Below are 22,942 nucleotides of genomic sequence, written 5' to 3' on the forward strand. Positions count from 1 at the left end.
TGATGATAAAAGCACACTATGTCAAGTAAAACATACATTTCTAGTTCTTTTCTCATCCAAACATTAAAGTACCACAGATATATTTGCAATAATATGAAACTGAAATGAAGTAGGAATTTCTCTTGAAATATTGTTCATGCTTCATCTTAAAATATTGTGCAAAAATAATAAATAAAAACCAAAATGTAATATTTCACACCAGCTATAATAACGTTTAACTTAAAAACTGTACATTTTCACTTAACTCTTTAAACTATTAAAAACACCAAAAAAAACCATATGAATCATCTAAAATTGTGAGACTAATATTTAGTATATTTGCTGCAAATTAACAAAATGAAACTACATCTTTAAAAAATTAACATTAACAAAACTTCTGTTTTATCTTATAAAAAGATGATGTTCCACTAAAGAATGATTTAAGAAGTTATACAACGTTATTATACAGTTTCTAATTGTTACATAGACACTAATACACCTAAATTTCTGATTAAGATATTATATTCCAATGATTTTGTAACAATCAATATTAATACTGATTTTATAAAATTAAAGAAGAAATTAAGAAGTTTGTAAAAGATTCCCTAAGATACATTTCATGAAACATATGTTATAACTTATCAAAGTGCAAATGAAATTTAAAGTCTGATGTAAGTTGAATTTTTCAAGTTAATAGCATATGCTTAAATATTAGTTTGGGCAAGAATATCTAAGTATTCTACAACATGAAAGATGTTAGAACAGTATCAGAATCCATGATTTGTCTCTTGCAAATTATGAGAATTCTCACAGTTCTGAAAAAATCTTTACAAAATGAAATTATAAATAACTATTAATCCTTGAAAAATGGTCAAATCAAACAACTAAATTCAATCCTCATACTTACTTACTTAGAAACAGTTGTGTATAACAAATATTGTCCCAAAAATATATCTAACATTACTCTGTTAAAAAATGTTTCAGATGATCTGAAAAACTTGTCACAACCCTTAGTATCAGACAAAACAAGCTGTGTTCTTTAAAACTGACAAACAAAAGAAGTAATGAAATAATTTAGGCTAATCTACTGTGGTCATAGCATGTTTTTAAAATCAGAAATGATGTGCCAATAGCAATTATTTTATCAGTTTTGATGTAAAAAATGCATTACTTACCAATTTAAAGAATTTTTTTTATAGCAAATAGCATAGAACTAACATTTTTTTTAACTTAATTTATTAAAATCATTGATTGTACATGCATATCATACAATAATACTATACATATCATACAGTAAAGTATAATGAAAGTTATTATCATATTACCTCAGTATGCCTTTGAAGCTCCTGTAGTAATGCAGGATATTTTTCTAACCTTCTGAATGGCTGGCTAAGCCCAGATGTCAATGGTAGGATTCCAGGAACTGAGGAACTGTGTTCCTCCATGAACCTATATAACTCATCTCTGAAATATTAAATCATTAACGATCACTATTATGTGAACATGCAGAAGAAATGCTCAAACCACTTGTAAACTTATTATAGATTGAAAGCTGATGACTTAATAAACACATGCATCCATCAAAGTGCAACAAAGTTCTTCCTCAGGCATGCAAAAAGTTTTCTTTCAAAATCACAGATGATAAATGTTTTATTTAAAACCTAAACCTTCTTTTCCAATTAAAATGAAGTTTTAATTCCATTTACCATTATATTTTGTTTCTCTTTTCTAAATACATTTTCTGCATACAAAATATTGTTCATTAATTATGAAATGAAAAAAATCAGATCCTATAACTCCTTATTTTAACTTTTTCATAACCAGATTGGTGCTTTACACTTTTGGTCCAAAACTGCACAATCAAATTTAAAAAATTCTGGAAAATAAGACTATAATTGCTTTACTGCACATTATAAAAATACTTGAAAAATAAAATGTATGAAAATAATTTGCTAAATTTTGATTTTGAGTTGATCTTAGCATATGCATGATGAAATAATTTACATGTGACTAATTGAATGTTTTTCTAAGCATGATATAACACTCATAGTCTCCTGTAAGAAAAGTCACACAGTTTTGACCACAAAGTTCTAATCTGTCCCTGTAACTTGAATAAATGTCAGTTGTCATTGTGTGGGGTGACTGCCTATATTTCAGCTTTAAGAAGCCCTAAACCACTGATATGCACATGTCACAAAAGCTTTTCTGTTCTTTTCAGCTCTGAAAGCCAAAAAGGATTTTCTGTTCAGTAGAAATTGTGCAAAGATTAGAAACAGTGATAAAAGCTTAGCATGCTGATATGTTATCAAAAGAAAATTCATTTTTTGAATAGCATTCATTTCATACTGTCACGACTGCTTTTAAGCATGTAAAAAAGCACATTTCATCAATTTGCACTACATCTTTTGACAAATTTGACAAAATCTTTTTTTTTTACAATAATATGAGATGAGTTTAGTTAGATCACTAACCATATCAACTGTCACTTCAATTACAAGTCAATGTATTATACCTTGTTTGCATTGGACCATAACAGCCTAAGTGATTGCTTAAATGGGTTAGTTTCAATGAGAATTAAATGAAAACATTAAGTGTCTGAATTTCCTGAAGCTTTTCTGTCAATGAAACAGCATTAATAGCCCACTAGAAGGAAAGCTGAAATAGGTTGGAAGAAAATGGGGGACTTTTCACCTTTTAACTTCAACAGAAATGGTTTTATCAATTCTAGCCAACCAAAGTTTCACAGCCCTGAATGTAAGAGTGTGATGTAACTGCCTATATCTAAGCTTCAAGAAGGCTGCTACTGCTCTAATATCTTTCTCTTTTTTTTTTTCAACTGTACAAATGAATATGGCTTCTTGTGTAGCAGCTTGCACAGTGATTGGAACAAAGTGAATAAAGCTTAGCTTCGAAATATGTTGTTAAAGAAAAAAAGGCTCATTAACAACTTTCACTACAACTACAGTCTTTATTATTTTTTTAAAGCTTGCTTTGTCATTTTAAATTCAACTTAAATCATGACATTTTAGTATAAGAAAGTAAACATTTTTCATGAAATGAGTTAGGCTATGTCATTTTGCTTACAATCATAAGTTTCATAAAAGGTCAAAATTTGTTAGGTCATACTTACATTATATCTTACGAGATTTAAAACTTACTAGATATACTAAATGAAACCTCTGATTAACAGCTAAAAAGAAATGAGGTCACTTGCTAATAACTGTGGTTTGGTAAAGCTTTTTTCTTGTATACCAGTGATGGTAAACACAGTGAAACAGAATAGTATTTTCTAGATCAACATAGAGATAAAATTTATAGTTTTACAAAGTAAAAACTTTATGAAAAAGTCTTATAACAAAATCAGTAACTGGAATGTACATATTTTAAACTAACTTTTAAAAAACATATCACAAAGAATTTCAAACCTGCAAGTTTATTTAGCTATGTAAAAATAACATTTTATTTTATAAAAACTACTTAATCTTACATTTCAAATTATTGCAATAAAACAAACCAATAACATACAAATTTACAACCTCAGGCACTTTTTTAAATACCAAATACAATACTTAAAACATAATTGTTACTTATACTAAAGAACAAATTTAACAACTTACTTATGTTTTTCAATCACAGTAACAGCTTTAGGATGATTAGCACAATATTTTAAGTGGACCACCTTCAGATGAGCAGCAGAATGCATGAATACACCCCCTATTTTCTGATCTTTGGTATTTTTTCTTTGGAAAAATAAAAATCTTAAGGAATGTATATAATTTATAATGAAAATATGTTATTTAAGAGTAAAAAACACAAAACCAGCATTTTTGGCACAATGAAAGGTTGTATCAAAAAGTATTAATTTCTGTGTGTTCACTTTTAATATAGTAGTATAATATGCCTGAAAAGAAATAATCATTATTGTTTGGAAAATACTTTTTAATGTTCAATATATATCTCTTTCTTATCTCTCATCACATTAAAACAAAAGCATTACAAATGAATTCATATTCTGTAATTATTACCTTTATGTAACAATTTGTTAGTTGCAAAATATTTTCAATTACACACAATTTATAAACTAAGAATTATTGACAATTATATAATACAAAAACCAATGGTTAAAAAAAAAGACTGAAGAAGTTATAAAAGAAGGCACAGCTATAAACAAAACATACAGCTAACAGAAAAAAATAAGAAAAAGGTATACAAATTATAAATTAAAAAGAATGTACAACTTAAATGTAAAAAACTTAGGCAAGCATAAAGCAGTGATTATAGAGAAAATACTGTTTAAAACAATTATATGAAGTTGCTGTAAGCATCACTTGTTTTAATGTTTTTTTATTTTTCAAAATACAGTAATATATGTGAAATAATCTGAGATTATACAAACAAAATTAGAAACAATTGACATGCTTATACTAACCAAACCAAACATCAGAATATTTACCTCAACTCAAAGTATTGTGTTTATTAACATGTGTAAGTTACATTGTCATGGGGTATATTCAATAAAACATAGAAAGCAAGACCTTTATACTGAAAGTGAAACTCAAAAACTTGAACTATATCTTGCAACAAAATTTGAAATTATGACATTCAGCAAAACAAATCTAAATATGGATTATTTTCATCTACATTATTTAGGATATATTTATTTCAGTACTAATAGAGGATAAGTATATTATAAAATTTTATAATTTTTAAATAGTTGAAAAGCTAACTAAGTTTACACATGAAGTTACAAAATGATAATTGTTTTCTTTTGTTCAATGTAAAAAGAAACTGTAGTGAACATAAAATACAAACAAAAGTACTGAGAAAAATGTGAGGTTGCTTCCCCAATCATGATCGAGTTGTAAATAACACTATGGTTTACAGAATGTTTAAACTCCACCTAGACCAGGATGGAAGTTTTAAAAAAGGGGATATCACATTTAAAATTATTAACAGAATTTATTAACAGAAGTATTGAGCTATGTATGAAAAAAAATTTATTAAGTTAATAAACCTAATTATAAAAATTGACAATAAAAAATGCCTGATTAGAGGAGAATATGACTGACTCAGCAGTATTAAACCTAATCACTCTATTCTATTGAATCAAGCAAAAATTATAAATGAATCAGTTTTTTTATCATCACAGAAATATTAGAAAATGTAGAAGTAATGAGCCATAAGGGCAATTTACTAAATAATGACACAGAACCCAATTGATACCCAGTATGGCATTCCTTTTTTATCCTTATAATGATATATCCCAAATCAGTGATAACATACACTACACGAATGAATAAACATGATACCCTGAGTTAAGATAAGATTTGAATAAATCTAATCTTGCTTAATAATAATTATTTTGTTCTTGTTTTATTTACTGTAAAAAAAATTGATGATGTTTCAGGAGACTGCAAAATACAAAAGCCAAACTGTTTCTTAAGAAAATACACAAGGCAGAGGCAGTCTATGTACAATGTTTGTTGAATTTTTGTGCAAAGGTTCTGGAAGATTATTTGCACTATCCATTCTTAATTTTAAAGTGACAGATTAGCACAAAGACAGCTAGTCAATACCACCCACTGCCAATTCTTGGACTACTCTTTACCAATGAACAGTGGGACTGTGCATCATATTATAATGACCCCCAGGCTAAAAGTGTTAGCAAATTCAGCAAAAGTTTGAATTTCATGAAGTGCAGGCTGGAATCAAGCACCCAACCACACATGTAATGCTTTTCAGCACACCTGATCTTTCAGTAGTCTAGTAAGGAACTTAAGTACATTTTTAACTTGTTCCCCTAACTTTTTCATCAACATAATTATCATTAAGATCTTTAATGTTTATAAACCTTTAGCTTCAAATTAAAGTTGCTTAAAACAAAATTGAGCAAAAATATCCCTTTTCCATGCTATTAAAAAATCCCAATGCAAATTAATATTTAAGGGTTAACAGAAACTATGGATACTAAATGAACAAAGTTGTATAGTTTTAAAGAGGATCAAGTCATACTTATAAATAATAATAATATATCCAATTAATTAAATCTATGTCTGTTACTTTTGTTTCAATGACAGTTACAAGAAAGGTAGTGCAATTTGTTTTGAGTTTCCCAAGATTCTCCCTGTACCTTTGACCCATTGGTTATTTATTTCAAAATTATGCAATTATTTTTTTTTTAGTACTAATACTAACAAATCCTAAATACCATACAATTTTTTGTTATAACTTTCCCATTTATTTGTTAATACATTCAGACAAAATTTCTTATTATGGTATTTCTTAGTTTTTTTCCACAATACTTATCAGGACAAGGGTTCACTGTTAAAATCAGGTTGACCAATTTGCATAACTATATTTTGTCTTTATATTTACAATTAAACTTCTGAAAATTGAAACCTTACCTGCAAATCATTTCTACTGAAGCAAGAAGCATTTCTTGTGTTATTAATACTGACTTAAAATATACACATCTAAAACTTTAAAGCAAACGCTTTTGTGATAACATCTTATTTCAAAGTTGAAATATATAATCAGTGTTTTGTTAGAAGTTTTAGATTATTGACATGTAAGCTTAAAATTTATTCCATTGATCAAATAATGACAAACCAAACAAGTTTGTGTGTGTTCTGCAAGTTCTTTATGTTAGTTAAATTCACAGTACTGGTTATTTAATGTATATTTTTATTAAATTTTCATTATGAGGGTTATTTTGCAGTGTTAATATAAGAACTTAGGACTAACCTAAATTTCATAAGCTGGCTGAACCTCCAGATATTGTTGGAAGACTAGCTGAAAACAGTTCTGTTAGCAAGAATAACAAACTGACAGATTAATGCATTCTATTAATTACAAGTTTTAGTTTGAGGAAATTGTGCTTTTAGCTATTATTCATCAGAACTGTTAAATGAAAGTAAAGAATACTTTATAATAACATGTAAATCACACAACACATTTGCTATACCCAGTACTGATGAAGTCTTTAGTTCGATACCAGGGTTCTTGAGGCCAGATAGAATACAACAGACACAGTAGTGGTTGATATGGCATGTATATTATCAAACTATATAAACAATAACTGTTATGGTGTGAACTAAGTTGATGAAGTGCAATTTTCCATTAATTTCATTTATGACACCTCAGTATTAAGATATTTTTAAGTTGACATTATTTATTTTAACATATTATTAATTACTATTGCTCTTGGTTAACCTGCTCATTAAATTAGATACATCAATGACTGGGTTAACTTTTAGTTCTGATTTGTGCAGGTGGCTTGTTTTAATATGAAATTAATTATAATTACATAATAACAACAGTATGACAAAGTGACAGATACAAAACAATATAGTTACTAATAAATTGTATCTTGTAATGGTATGCAGTGCTGTACTTACTCTTTCAGGCTTTCAAGTTCATCCAGTAATGTTTCATGACAATCCACTATTTCATCTAAATTTCCTAAGAGTGTGGCAAATTCCTTTTCATTTAATCTAAGAAACAAATGCAGAGTATTTAGTGTTGAAAGAAACTTATAATACAATAAAATAGAGTAACACCCAGATCACCTTTCTGATTATTTTTGAGATCATTTACATTTTTTTTACCCCAGGTAAAGTACAATTATCTACTGTTAACATTGTACAATACACTATGAATCAAGTCAGCAATGAGAGATCATTAGCTCAATTCCCAAGTTAACATATTTTAAAAATAATAATAATATGCAATGCTATTTTCATAAAAAAAATAACCTTCTCTACTCTCTGTTTATAACACTTTTATATATACTGAAGAAATGCATATGCAAATCCTCATCCGTGGTTAATCACAGTTTAATATTAAGTAATTCTCTAATTATAACAAAGCACTAAACTCTTACAATATTCATTAACCAACAGCAAATATCTAATGATATCTCTTCCTTGCATTTAAGTTTCATTACTTTATAGTTCTATCACTACTGACATAACCTCCAACTGCCCATAAAAGCAGCAAGTGAGCCAGTGAAAATGTATGAACAGACATAAACCAAACAAAAAATATTCATATTTAACACATTACATGCACAGTAATCTCACAATTTCGTTTTTTTTAGGTGAATGTATAATAATTTTGATCTTTTGTAAAATTTCTCATTGTTGCATATTGCATGACATATGATAATTATGTATTTTTCTGTGCATGTTTGAAATTCAGTTACAAATACCTACTATGTTCTTAAATCTGAAATAAAAAAACTTATTGTAGAAGTACTATATATTGCACTATTTCAATAAAGAAAAACTTTTCAAAAAATAAAGTAAATGCATGGATGGCTAATATCAATCCTTTAAAAACAATGCAACAATACAGTAGGATAGGGATGGTATTTGCATCATCCCTACATAATAGCACAAACACAGTGCAGTAGAATATTGAGACAAAAACAGGATAAATTAAACTGAATTGTGACTGAATATTATTTACACTGCTATATATTAATTCTTGCCCACGTACTATCATGTAGGTATAAGTTAAATACTATTCCTATCCTACTATATTATTGCATTGTTTTTGAAGGATGTTTATTAGCCATCCCTACATTTACTTCCTTTTTTGAAAAGTTTTTTCTTTACTCATTTGCTTGTTTGTTTTTAATGCAGTGTTTCAGTAGATATAGGATGCTTGTATTTAAAACCCAGCTTCTAAATACAATAAGGTTCCAACTATAATATTTATTGTTTATCTATTACTGGCTAATAATTCCCATTTTACCTTGTACTTAAGCTTTTTAAATAAACATCAAATTTCTCTAAGAAAGCTGATTTCAATGGGTAATGAAAAAATCATTTATGCTAGAATTATGATTTTTTAATCACTACTAGTTATTAATAACACTTATAAATGTAGATACTCTGTTCAAAACTATATCACCTCAATATAATTGGTTATTGTTTTGGTTTTAAGCGTTATTGGGTAATAAAAGAGAAACAGAACAAAGAATAAGAAAAATTTCAAACAGTTTTGCTATGATATCTTTATACATTTTTAGAATTGTGAAATTGTTATGAAAGAAAACACTATAGTGTTGTAAAGTCCTGTTGATGCATTAAAGTGATACTTAAAATTCCATTTGAATGAACAATCCAAGCTATTTCTTTTGTAGCTATTTCTTGCTACAAAAAATATAACACAAATTCTACTTATTACACCACAGTGATTAATTTGTTTGGCCTAAGAACAGGAACTGCATATCTCACTAGTTCATAAAATATAACACACGCAGTTTGCTTAGTACACCATAGCAACTGATTTGTTTGACCTACAAACAACCAAATGTTAACATTTTGAAACACTTTTTCAATATCTTTTTGTTGCTTAAGTTTAATCTCTACTGCTTATTCTTCATCTTTTATTAGACATTGTACATTATTTATATATTATAATTTATTTAACAATATATTTAACAATCATTATAAATCAAAATTTAAAATTGGTTACCCAACCAAATTTACATTTATAATTTCATTTGTGTTGTTGGTTTTTATTTTCAAGCACAAGTAGTTCAACCCAGTGTTTAGTGCTACAAGCCTTCAGACTTATTGCTGGGCCACTGAAAGGACATGTGTTGTACAATCTCTTTATATTGCTAACTAAAAAATAAAATATATTAAAAAAGACAGTTTCCAAAACATCCAAGCCTTTCAAGTAAAGCTAACAATATACATACATAGAATAATAATAATACTCTCTCACAGAACATATTGCAACCAATAATTGCATGTGAAGTCCAAAATTAACATCTGTTTGGCATTTCCTTTCCTTGATAAATCATTCTGATTTCAGAATGATACTAAAAAATGTTGTTAAAACCAATAATGAAGAAGTAAGAACAATACCTAATTCATGATGTCACATGTAAATTTCAGACAAAATAACTTTTTGCATCATTCAGAACTGTACCAATGATGGTGTATGACATAATAACAATGTGATTGTCACAATATAACAACAATCAAATTTCCTATAGAATATTATAACTTCTTAAAGGTATAGATTTACAGTAACTTACATATCACTAGTCTGTAATGGTTGAAGAAATTGTTTCATCAAAGTTTGGAGTTCTTGAACATGATTAGTTTCTGAATCAACAATGTCTTTAAACACCTGAAACAAGAACAATTTAAAACATATATTAACTGGTTGACCAAAACAGTTGAATGCACTATTCAAATTTAAATAACTCTGTACAATTACACACATATTAATATCCAAAAATATAAATTACAGCTTTTTAATAAGTATTGATTTTGCAAAAAGATAATTTAAAAGTTAGAAAATAAAAAATATTCATTACAGTTTAACCCTGAAATAACTAGCTTTTTACATCATTCATTACTGGTGTCACATATTATATTACATTGAGTACAATTATTGTTTTGCTCATTACAACATTCAGTGTGAAAAAATGAGCTAAAACACTGGGTGAATTTTTTAATTTTCTAAATAAAATACATAGAATCCCAACAGTAATTAGTAACCATAATAAAAATACTTTATTTATACTTTTGTGACTTGTATGTTATTAGAAACCCTATTACCAACATAAAGGACCAACAAAAAAACTTGATGTAAAAACTGTGAACCAAATGTATTGAAAAACCCAGTAAAGTTCATACAGATCCTGAGTAAATCTATGATTAAATTAATTTAAAAAGATTTGTTCACATGATAATTAAAAAATGCAATGTGATTTCTTCCATTCTTTAAAAGAAATAAATGTATAAATTTGCAGATCATTTTAACAAGTGGTCTTAATATATATAAAGTATCATTAACTTTTTGCTTTCAGCTCAACTAGAAATATCCTTTAAAATTAGCTTTAATGTTCTCTTATTTATGTGAACTATCTATTATTAAACTTTTACTGAAATAACCCAAGTTATTACATGAATAGGAAATCCAGTTTTTATTCTGTATTTACATAAAAATGGTAAAAACAGATAAAAGAATATCTGTTACAATCTTGGAACTTCTTCTCTGATGTTATAAGCCCTTACCAATGTTGATTTATTTAACATGTCCTTTGATGAATTTATGAAAAATATCTTAATACAAAAAAAAGAGTAACTGCATATTTGCAGTACTAAAAGAAGTGCATAAAATACACAGACTTCTTAATGTATGAAGAATACAGTATGTGCATAACTAACTTTCACCAGGTAAGAATATATGATAAACAAATTCCATAAATTAACCACAATATACTGGCAAACCTAAAAATTATACAACATGAGAAGGCATGGTCATATAATACTTAAAAGTGTAGATGTAAGACTGTTGAATTGTAACACTGTACTTTCATATGTAAAAAGACTAAGATTAGATTAACTATGAAATTTAAGGACAGGCTTTGTTAGCAGTCCTTGCAAAAACTATATCAAAAAAATATATATATAAACAAACTTCGACCTTGTATCAAATATACAAAAAACGATTACTTTTCTCATTACTGTACCAATGCAATACACAGGCAGATCCAGAATTTTAGGGCGAGAGGTTTGTTCTTTAGTCAGGTCAAACCTTTTGAAAAAAATTCACTTTCTTTATAAAATCTAAAGGTACCTTTGTTGGGTAATCCATCACATCTGCAACTCCCTTAGCCTGTATATTTCTATTAGCATTCTTTACAGAAACACAAAATTTTAATAATATCATTCAAAGTACATGTTCTGTATACCTAAAAATTGCAACTGTTTTCCAACATTTTTACAATGAGGTTTATCACAATTTGTGAATTTTTTTTTTCTCAGTACTTTTAACATTTTGTATTCTGCATGCACTTCATATTTTAATATGAAAGTTTAAATAGTTTTCGGTTTACTTTAACCTGAGTAGAAAAATAAGAAACATACAAAAAAAGCTATAATCTTTATTTGGCTAATTTAATATAATAAAACAGAGTATTATATAGGAATATCATCTAATTTAATCTTTAAGTAGCTTAGGTGAACTATGTTACAAGAACCACCAGCCAATCATATCATACCCATTTCAATCTTCCAAGATACCATATAAACCCCTTCAAACCCAGCGTAAGGTGAGCTAAAACCACATTCTCTTTATCTGAGATGTTTTTGTAATGTTAGTCCTCTTAGATTTTTTTGTACAGATATGACTAAACTGGACCACTGCTGCTCTCCCACCTTTGTGTACTAACTCAGTAACACTGCTGCAATTCGTAAACTCCTTCTGAGCATGTTACTGTTTACATTCAAAATTTAATTAAACTACTTTCATATGAATGTATTTTAATGAGATTTCTATTATCAAATATATTATAACTTAAAAGTTTTATATTATCCAAGTTTTACTTCTTTATTTAAAAAAAACCCATTTAAATCAGCAATTAAAAGTGCAATTTCTGATGTCACGTGATCTCCTCACAGTTACAAGTGCTAAACTTTATCAGCTATTATACATGATACTGCGAGAAAATATAGACTGTTGGTATAGGAGGTCAAATTGAAGTTCCACCTGTATTTCATTAGTCTTGAAAACTTCCAAGAATTTTTTAATGGGGGTTTCACATCCTAATACTTCTAAGCTTGAGGTCAGCCTGCCAACTTGCAAAGTCAAAGCTGTGTTGCATCATGACAGTTTGAAAGTGAATAGTATGTTTATACCCAACAGAAAGAGCAGGTTTTGCACTATTCAGTTATAACCAGAAGAAATCTCTACCAATGCACAGATCTGTAGCATGAGATAGCAAAGAAGCTTAGTACATTGTTCTCTTAAGGAGTATGTAGTGCTTAGCAAATGTTTCTTACTTTATATGTATTAGTTAGGTTTTATTTTTATATTTTAATTATTTGTATTTTAAAATACATATTCGAAAGTTTCATGATTGAATAGATTTAACTTGAAATAGTTTGATTTCTGAAAATGTCTAAACAATATGAAATAATTCGCACATGCAAGTGTTAGTGAAATAATATGTGCACAACCTTTGCCATATAATAACAATAGAACACTGTAAGGACAGGTTGGAATACCTGTCAAGAATAAGAGGCAAAGAATTGAAAGGAAAACTAAAAATTAACTATAAGTGAATAAGATGTGAATTCATGCATGTGAAAAAAAAAATCAAAATTATTCTAGGAACATTGAAAGGTATGCACATATTTCCAGTTCTTAAATGTAAACATATTAATGCACTGTACATTGATGATAATGATACAGTTAATGATAAAACAGGGAACACTGTCCTTTGTAAATAGAAAGCCTTGCTACAGCCAGTGATTTTCTTTACTGCAAAAACAAAAAAGCCTTACTCACTTTGAGAGTTAAGCCACTGATTAATCATGAAATAGAATATTATGACAGCAGATCTTTATTTATTCCCCTCTAGGTAACTTTATTTATTTCAATATTTTCTTCTTTTAGTTTTTCATATTTTTCATTTTACATTCTGTATCTTCTCTTATATCAATATTCAAATGATTTTCACTGTAATTTTATGCTGCTAGCTTAAAACTGTATCATTAGACACATTGATTTTGTTAATTTCATATGTGAACAACACTATCCACATAACCATGTTCCATACTGCTCTCTGGTCTACACTTTAAGTTTGTTCTAGAACAAGTATAAAGTCTGTTAATCATTGTGAATCTAGCAATGTAAGTAGAAGGTCATTCCTACTGAAGTTGTAGGAATGAAACATTGCTATGGAGTTTATAGTCCTTTTTTCATCTAACAAGATGATTCATTATGTGCGTTACTACTGGTTATATGAAATAACTAACAAAAATATACATAATTTTGCAATTTAATTATATATAATTTATTTTACTTTTTAAACAAAACACAATCAAACAATATTACAAAGTTCTTACTTTTTAGCTTAAAAAATTTCAATACAGTGAGGACTTAGTTGCAATGGTTCATACATTTGTAAAATAAAATAAATGTGAAATGTAAACTCACCACTTCTCTGTAACGACCAAAGTTTTCTTGACGAACAGACAAAGCAAAGTCTGTATATTTAGAAACTGGTCTTTTGAAGTTTCTAGAAGAATCTAAAAAATACAAAAAAATTATGAATTATTAAATATAGCAACTTTTCAGTATTTATAACAAAACATTATTACATCAAGTTTAACAAAAAACTTCTTTTGATTTAAATATTTTTCTCTTTACTCCTCCATATTTTTCTTGCTACAATGAAAACTTGGTAAAATTATGCCACAAGAAAATAACAGCTGAATCACTTTCAATGTAATAACTAGATGATATCCACCCTTTATACTACACTGAAATTTTAATTACACAGGCCTGCAAACTTATGCTTCATAAAAGTTGTTTTATTTTTAAAAATGTTTTTTTCCACAATTCAGCTATACAGATTTGGAAAATAATATTATTTTTTTCATCACATAAGGATCTTTTGAAAATCAGGAAGAAGGAAAAAAAAAACTTACCTATATTATATTATTACTTTGTTTACCAAAAGGAACATTTTTTATTATTATGTTTGTAAACAAAAATACAAACAAACTGAAGAAAAGGAAAGAACACTGATGTCAAAAAAATATGTCTCCTCATTCATACCGATATTTTTTTGTGAAAACAATATCTTTTAGCCTCAAAACTGTGTGTTGTGGTTTTTCTTTTATATATTGCATCTGGAGCACCTCATTACAATGACCAGCAATATTCAACTATCATGTTGATATTCCACCTTCCCTGATACCTCCCCTCTCATTTCCCTGATGTCTTTGTTAAACCTTTCCCCTTGTTCTTCCATGATGGCACAAAATTTTCAGAAAATACTCAATATGCAAGTTTAAAAAATGAACTTTCAAGCTCATATTACAACCCAACTCTTTTAATTTATTGAGCATGTTATTGACAATGTTTTCATAAGTTGTGTCCTTGTGGTTTCCTAAAAATTTGTCAGCAACATCTTTAAAGGCAATCCATGCTTCTTTTTCCATTTTACTCCTTGTCCTTTTGAACTGTTCATCAAAAGTCAATTTCTTATATGAGGCCCAACAAAAATCTATTCTTTAGATTTCACTTCTGAAAGAGTTGGGAACTGCACAGATAGATACCTGAAACAGTCAGTACTTTTGTCTAAGGCCTTTACAAAGTGTTAAAAGGACTAAAACTGTGAATCAAAAATTTAGGAAAGAGTATAGTGCAAAATATCCAGTCATTGCATCAAAAGTCAGTGACAGTCATGCATTTTGTACAGTTTGTCACATCAATTTTTCTGTGGCGCATGGCAGGATAAACGATTGTTCCAGACATACAAAATCGGCATCTCACCATGGCAAAGATAAAAACAATGAAGAAAACGATATTTATGAGTACGAATTCAAAATATGAAAAAGAACTTCAAAAGAATTTTTTAAATTTATTTATTAAATACACAAAACACAGTCATAAATGAGCAATCTATAGCAGTAATAAATAATAATAGTTATAATAATAATATAATAATAAAAAGCTTAGAGACATTGGTCAGGCCTAGTAGCCACAAATGATAAAGGGCTCTGTCTACAATCATTATGCTCAGTCATTTGAAATAGTTGGCATCTCTGTAGTACATGTGTGTGTATATATCTTACCTTAGAAACAACACATGTAACCAGGCAATCTTGATAGCTATATTACATCATGAATTTCTCAATTTTGTTTTTATATTGTAGTGTACACTATAATACAACTGGTACCTTTTTTTTTTTTTTTTTAAGTAACAACAGTATGAGTTATTATACATAATACCTGATCTTTGTCTATATAACCCTAATAAAAATAATAAATATCACTAAAAGATGTGATATGTACACAATAATTATATACTGCCATATTTTTATAAACCAATATGTAACAACATATCTCAATCTGTGTGTTAAGTGCCTGGAAAATGGAACCAAAAGTGTATGAGATTTTGCAATAGTACTTCATCCAGATAAATGATCAACACCATTTTACTTAAAGTCCATCAACATTGGAATCTAACAACAGATCAGAAATTTCATGAGGTCACAAGAACTATCCCATCACTTGTTTAATGATAGCTAAATACAACTCTATAAATAGATAAGTTAACAACCTGCCTGTGAATACCCTATAGTATACCTACTCTGGAGGATTGTCATTGTGCTGTCAGAGTGCAAACTGTATTATGCACACTGGAGGTGGAATTTAACTGTGACATTTTTGTTCATTTAATTGCCCATAGATATAAAAGATATTAAATTAAATTATTCCTTGAGCCATGGCAAAATCCTTTGTCAACAGCACAAGCACAAATAATGCACATAATAAAACACCAAGGCTGGTTTCACAGTAATAACATAAACAACTTCATATAATCTCTCCAGAACCTAGATTGTAAATCCATGTAACATCAATGTCACTAGTTACAAAAGTGTTCTATTCTTTACCAAATGTGTTTCATAATAAAATTAAGTTGTATACATATATACATTAAACAAACCAACCTGGCTTATACTCTCTTACATAGTTGCTAGGAAACCATCCTGTTAGTCCTTTCAATGTTCCTTCCCACCAACCTCCTTCAACAATCTGAGTCACAGTGATTATGTCACCCTTTATGAAATTTAACTGGAAAACATAATTTTAGAATGATAAATTTTAATTCAACACAATTTCTTCAGAAATTTTACTTAAAATGACAATATTTAAAACAACACAAAACTCCACATTTTCTTCACTATTAATCTGTGGAAAATTAATTCTGCATTCCTTGTCAAAACAAGAAAAAACTGAATAAGAATAGCAACACAAGACAAAATGCAAAATGTTATTAACTTGAGGTATTTGAATAATGTATTCTACAGAAAAACAGTGAAATGTTAAAAAGAGCACAGGTTTTTAGGTATTTCAAAATTTACTAAAATTCTTTAATTATAAATGTTATAAGCTAATCTCCTCAATTTAAAATCCCAGAAAGCACACACACACACACTCAGCCAAATTTGATATTTGAAGTTTTCTTTAATATCACAAAATTTGAGCCAACTACATATTAGAAATACAAAAAAAAATATACACTCATAATTCTACGTATCTTCAAGTATATTTAAAACACAAAATGCCAAGTTTATGATGGTCATTTATAGTATACTTCTGGTAAAGAAAGGTCTACCATTTACAAGTACTCTGGTTATAGGGTTTCATATTTTTATCTTTAACTGATCTTTTGAAACTACTCATTTTCCTAACATCATGAATATATAATAACATGCACTAAAAGAAACTTTTTTTTTTATTATTATTAATTTTGTGTTCTTGTATTACACTACTGACATTCAATCAAATAAAGTGTTGTTGTTAGATTTTAACAATGTTATGAAAGTAAAATATAAAAACACTATCCTTGAGGTTGCATGGAACAGCATCAATACATTTCTACATGCAAAAACAGCCCAATATTTCACATTTTCATTGAACTTTCATATAGTTCTATGCAAAACATAATAAAAAGGTCATTGGGTATTTTGATAAATGTTTACTAATTCTAATAACCATAAATCAGAGCTATAGGAATACTGTTTGTATTTAGGAGACACAAAAATTTCCAATTCATAACTTTTTCAGTTATGTTATCAAAGCATTACTGATTATACTCATATTTACAAAAAGATAGCACATATAGGTTATATTTTTACCTACTGACAAAAATAAATTGCTAAAAATTCAAATGGCATTAGAATGCATTTTGCAGATAACCTATAAGTAGTTTTTCATTTTTTTTAAAAGGCAATGAATCAAAAAATAAATTATCCATGACCCACGAGGCAATCAACAGTAACTTGGTTTTATAAATGAACACTAATTATTAATGTCTTGTTTCAGCAGGATGAAATTTAATGCATGTTACTGTGTTTAGACCAGCCAAACATAATACTATCATCTATAATATTTCTTTGGATTTATAATAACAACATAGTAATAATAATGCTTAATTATAAGTTTTACATAGCCCCTCCCCATTTCCTATGCTACGGAAAACATTAATGATATTCTATTAAACCAATACCCATAATTTTCTGCAAATCAACCCCTAAATAAAATTAAAAACCTATAGAAATGAAACTGGCAATAATAAAAAACAACAGTACAGTGCAAAGTAACCCAATTTAAAAAGTTATATATATGTGTATATTATAAATGCAACCAACTTATATCCTCTTATGAGGACTAACAAGTTAACTTGCAATAAATACTGACAATATACTTAATTGGTATAATCAATTACTTATGAACAGGAATTACACTGATCAGTATCTTGTAAACTAATTAATATTACATTATAAGACTAATGTCACAAAAATATAACTACTCAAAATTATCATATGTGATTATCACTATTTTAGATTATTCCTACAATCAATTAACAGAAATTACAATTGACTGTTAAGAGAGGAATCTACTAATCTAAAATAAGTTTTCTGGTTGTTTATTGTTTTTAATTGTTGCAACTATCCATACCATGCCATAACGCTTGTTTGTTATTAAATATATAAATGCAAAGATATGTGACAGGGGTATCTTGTGGTTTAAGGGTATCCGATTCAATTCCCATGGTCATTAAATTTGCTAACCTTGTCTTTGTTACTGGAAGGTTACTAAGAGTAGTTACTACTGTCATTAACTTTGAATTACTGATTATAAGGAAGGCATTTGGCTGGCAACACCCTACATAATCACTCTTGTAACTTAAATGTTTAAAAAAATGTAATTTTACTGCCTCTTCATGTTGTCTTCTATTTTAATTTTTATTTGTGTAATTATATTCTTTAGCATGCATATATCTACGGGTAGAACCCAGTGGGTTAAAACACCCTATCCATTTTTTCCAGAAAGAAATTGCTGTATTTTTTTTAATATTGTATAAGCAGGTTCATATATAAATGGGGTGAGGACTTTACAGGTTCAAAGATTTCAATCATATTTTTCAGGAATTACTAACTGTGCTCTTTAATGTTGTATAACAAGGCACAAAACTAGAGGAAGGGTCCAGGGGTGTTGAAACCTCATCACCCATTTTTTTAAGAAAATCATAGCTATTATTTAATCTTATATAAGGAGGCTCATATATAAGGGGATTAGAACCCCCTTCTCCATTTATTTTCATAAAAGTTAGTATTGTTTAGAACTGCTGAAAATGTGAAATGTGTAAGGCAAAATAGTAATTGGAAGGGGACAAAATCCCATGGAACAAGACACAGCCAGTTAGTGAAGATAATAAGCTGTAAAGGTATGGGGAATTGTCTACATAATAGTACCAAAAACGTCCTCCAACAGATGACAAAAATGAGCAGCCAGGACAGGATGAGGTGACAAATATAAGAGGAAGGTGCACAGGAAAGACAAAATCAATCTGACGAAAAGACAAATAAACCAGTTGAGCCTACTAGTAAATCCTACCATAAATTGCCATCAAATGAATTAGTGTGCACCTCATAATATGGGAGGTTCCCAGCTGGGCAATGATACATGAAACACAACCATGAGCTGTAGGCACAAGGGAGAATTTAGTCAGCTCAAAACCTCATTGTTATGTACAAGCTAAGCATTACAAGGATATAAGAGAACAATAAACAGGTATTCAGAAGTCAGAAAAAATGTAGCCATCTCCCAGTGAACTTGTCATTACATCCTGAGCCAAAAACATGCTCTGATGACTTTGAAGTGACAGACAAATCAGCTGCAGTAGTTACAGCTGCTGAATAGAAGCCACGTGGAATTAGACACATATCACGAGTAGAGCTGACAGGATAAAAAGAGAATCTTGACTCAATAAATTCTCATAACCATACAATTTTGAAACAATTTATAGCTATGAGAAAGAAGATATGCAGCTGATAAACAACACCATAAACTCTGGCAATTAAGGGAAAAAAATCAGCCTGAAAACACATCTTAACTGTAAGACTGTCAATCTCAAAGTGATTACGTTTTGCGAGATTACAGAAGGAGCACTAGTTATGATACGGGTAGTGTTGCACTCCTATCAGTAGAGGGTTGTTGCATAATCATTTCCACATCAGTATGTAGATGTCTCATGTTAGGGTAGTTCGGAGTATCAAGGCTAATGTCAAGTGAATATGTGCACTGATATAGAGCACCATAAGTTGAGAAAGATAAGATACTATATTCAAAATAATATCAGAAAAGCTAAAGCAATTACAAAATACATACAGTAAATTTGTATCTGTATGCTGTAAACTAATAATAGCACTAATAAGTGATATGGCAAAGTTGAACAAAATAAACCTGAAACTAATATGGTCCCAGGAAATGCCAAAGCTGTTAGATTCATTCCCAGCACTACATGGTTATAAGGAAAGAATAAGTTCACGAACCAGGTTGCTGGTACTCAAGCATCTCTAATTATGTAAACTTGAGCAGTTAAAAATTCAAGTATTGTTCCCAGTGTTCTCGCATGGGAATGCCTTTTTCACAATAAACCAAATCATCAATTACCTATAAGCCCATGTAGTATGACAACTATGACAGTGAATCAATTGAAATATAGGTTTTCTATTAGTTACAAATTTAATGAGCACTGGCTTCAAAAACATCTATCTGCAAAGTGTAAATCAGAGCACATCAGAAGTAGTCATGAAAAGTAGTTTCTGAATTTTCATTGACAATTCTTTAGCCCCATAAGATTGCAGAATATATGAATATAGCTACAGAATACTGATGACAAAATTAGAGAATATTTTGATACATTCTGTAGTTTCTCTAGGGCCATGGACAAAAAAATATAGAAGAGATAGCTTAAGAACAAATATTCAAATTCTCACACTAGTGGAACTTGAGATTGTTTTAAATAATTCCTTATACAATTAAAAATTCAAAACTTACATCATAGTTTGATTTATTATCTACAGTTTTACATCAAGTTTATTTGTATACCATGATAAGTAAGTCACTTAATTAAATTTTAAATTTAGCTCATTAAAATGTCATGATGCACACAGTTTGACCTGCCCACATGCTAAGGATTAATCACACATGCACCTACCTAACATGCAATCACAAGTGGGGGTCATCAGTTTCCATATTTCATACTATTGCCAATTTTCATGTTGGGATTTGCTTATCAACTTAAATACCAGAAATTCAGCCAAAACTCTGAAAATGGGATATGCGATAAAGGATACCTCAACATATGATACATTATACACCAGTACAGCAGCTATTGACAGCCTGGTACCAACTGCAAACCCTGCACCACATAACAGAACAGAAGTCCTTATCTTGAACACACATTCTCTTTTTTATGATTTAAATGTGCAAATAATTACAACATAGAAAATGTAATGTTTTCTACTACCTTATTTACCCAGTGAAACCCTAAACTTTCTTATTTGCATGCCCCTCATCCCCTGACATTAAAAAAAAGGAACTCGCTTTACTCCACATCAAAACTCCTTCATGACTGTCCTCTTCCATTAATTTCTTTTTAATTCTATCACTGCTAACCTCTTGAAAACTTTGTAATCTGACAGAGCTAATACTTAAATTAGCTTAGTAAAATCTACATTATTGATTATTCTTAAATACAAATAATAATTATCAGTGAAGCTCACTTTATTTTCATGGAAGTTTTTCATTGATAAATTCATTTTCAAATGTAATATTCAAACTCATAAAAGTTATAATGATTTGTGTTTCAGATGATCATGGTGACATAACATACAAAGATATACAGCTGATCAAGAACAAAAAAGTGCTCCAGCAGGTCTGTTAATACTCCAAACAGCAAAGCATATGCTGCATTATGGAATTCAGACTTCACTAAAATAATTGATACCACAACTAAGTGCATAAATGTGAGATTTTGCTTCATTCAGAACATTTACAATACTGCAAAAAAATAAGTATATAAATTCCATACACATGTTTATTAATTTTCTACATGAATCCAACTGAAAATATTAAGACTATGCATAATACACATTTTTGAAATGTACAATACAACCCTATAAATTGAGAAAATTAAATAAGCTATTAACAATAAAATCTTACCTCATCATTATTTGAACCTTTAAAGTTATAAACAGCTTTGACAAGATGTGGACCGCCATCTGATGCCATTTTTGGATGAAGATGTTTAGGATTTCACATCCAATGGTTGGAGATAGTCATCATCATACCTAGTTTCTATGACACATACAAAGTAAAAAACAAACAAAAAAACTTTATACCATCAAGATCAGGGCTTCATTGCTCTTTTTTGTAAAAATTGGCAGAATATGGAACTGCTAACTCAAATACAAAGTCAGTTACCAGTAACATTGAATATTCATAAAATATTTTGCAGTATATGGCATAATTTATGAACAGCAAAACAAAAACTTGACTAATCATGCTCTGTTATTTACAAGTTAGGCCCTTAAAGCAGTATCTATTTCTGTCCAAGCAATGTCAAACAATATATAACTTCTATAATTATCACAGATGTTACTCCTAAACATTTCTAAACCTACATGCTTTAATGTCAAAACTATCAATATGTCTAGTGCTCATAATAACACTACATACAAACACAAGTATAGATGAAATAATGCTTCATGTGGAGGTCAAAGTGTAGAAGCCACAGTCTTTTACAGAATGCTATTCCATGTGGTATTATATAGTTGATGTCAGTTATCAACTATTCATTTTACCCTAAATTGCTGATTTAGCAACAGTTCGTTGTACAGGAAAATAAATACCAAGATAAATCATATGAAGATATGAAAAATACCTCAAACTTTATCAGAAAAAAAAATACAGTTATGTAACAAATGTCAGTTTTTAGAAGTGTATAAAAATAAGTTAATGAATATCAACTAAGTTGAAACTGATTTGATATAACATAAGATGCATTTTCTGGTCAACATTAAAAACAAAACTGAAACTCATAGGAAACAAGGTATTTTACAAC

At 28.9% G+C, this 22,942-nt stretch overlaps 1 protein-coding gene across 10 annotated transcripts in view; it reads right to left on the reverse strand.

Annotated features, from left to right (window-relative positions):
• Window positions 1-22,942, reverse strand: part of LOC143225464 (rho guanine nucleotide exchange factor 7-like) — a 74,724-nt gene that overhangs the window by 45,461 nt on the left and 6,321 nt on the right. For 8 of the 10 annotated variants that reach the window (XM_076454921.1, XM_076454919.1, XM_076454924.1 and 5 more), the window contains 7 exons: window positions 22,042-22,176; window positions 16,476-16,599; window positions 13,951-14,042; window positions 10,034-10,128; window positions 7,377-7,472; window positions 3,597-3,719; window positions 1,305-1,443 (listed from right to left, as the gene is read on the reverse strand). In XM_076454921.1, coding sequence (XP_076311036.1) covers window positions 1,305-1,443; window positions 3,597-3,719; window positions 7,377-7,472; window positions 10,034-10,128; window positions 13,951-14,042; window positions 16,476-16,599; window positions 22,042-22,110 — 738 coding nt within the window. In that variant the 5' untranslated portion in view covers window positions 22,111-22,176. The remainder of the gene's footprint in view (window positions 1-1,304; window positions 1,444-3,596; window positions 3,720-7,376; window positions 7,473-10,033; window positions 10,129-13,950; window positions 14,043-16,475; window positions 16,600-22,041; window positions 22,177-22,942) is intronic. The other 2 variants (XM_076454927.1, XM_076454925.1) reach the window with 1 other exon arrangement.

This window comes from Tachypleus tridentatus, chromosome 9 (assembly GCF_004210375.1).
Source record: "Tachypleus tridentatus isolate NWPU-2018 chromosome 9, ASM421037v1, whole genome shotgun sequence".
Taxonomy (NCBI): domain Eukaryota; kingdom Metazoa; phylum Arthropoda; class Merostomata; order Xiphosura; family Limulidae; genus Tachypleus; species Tachypleus tridentatus.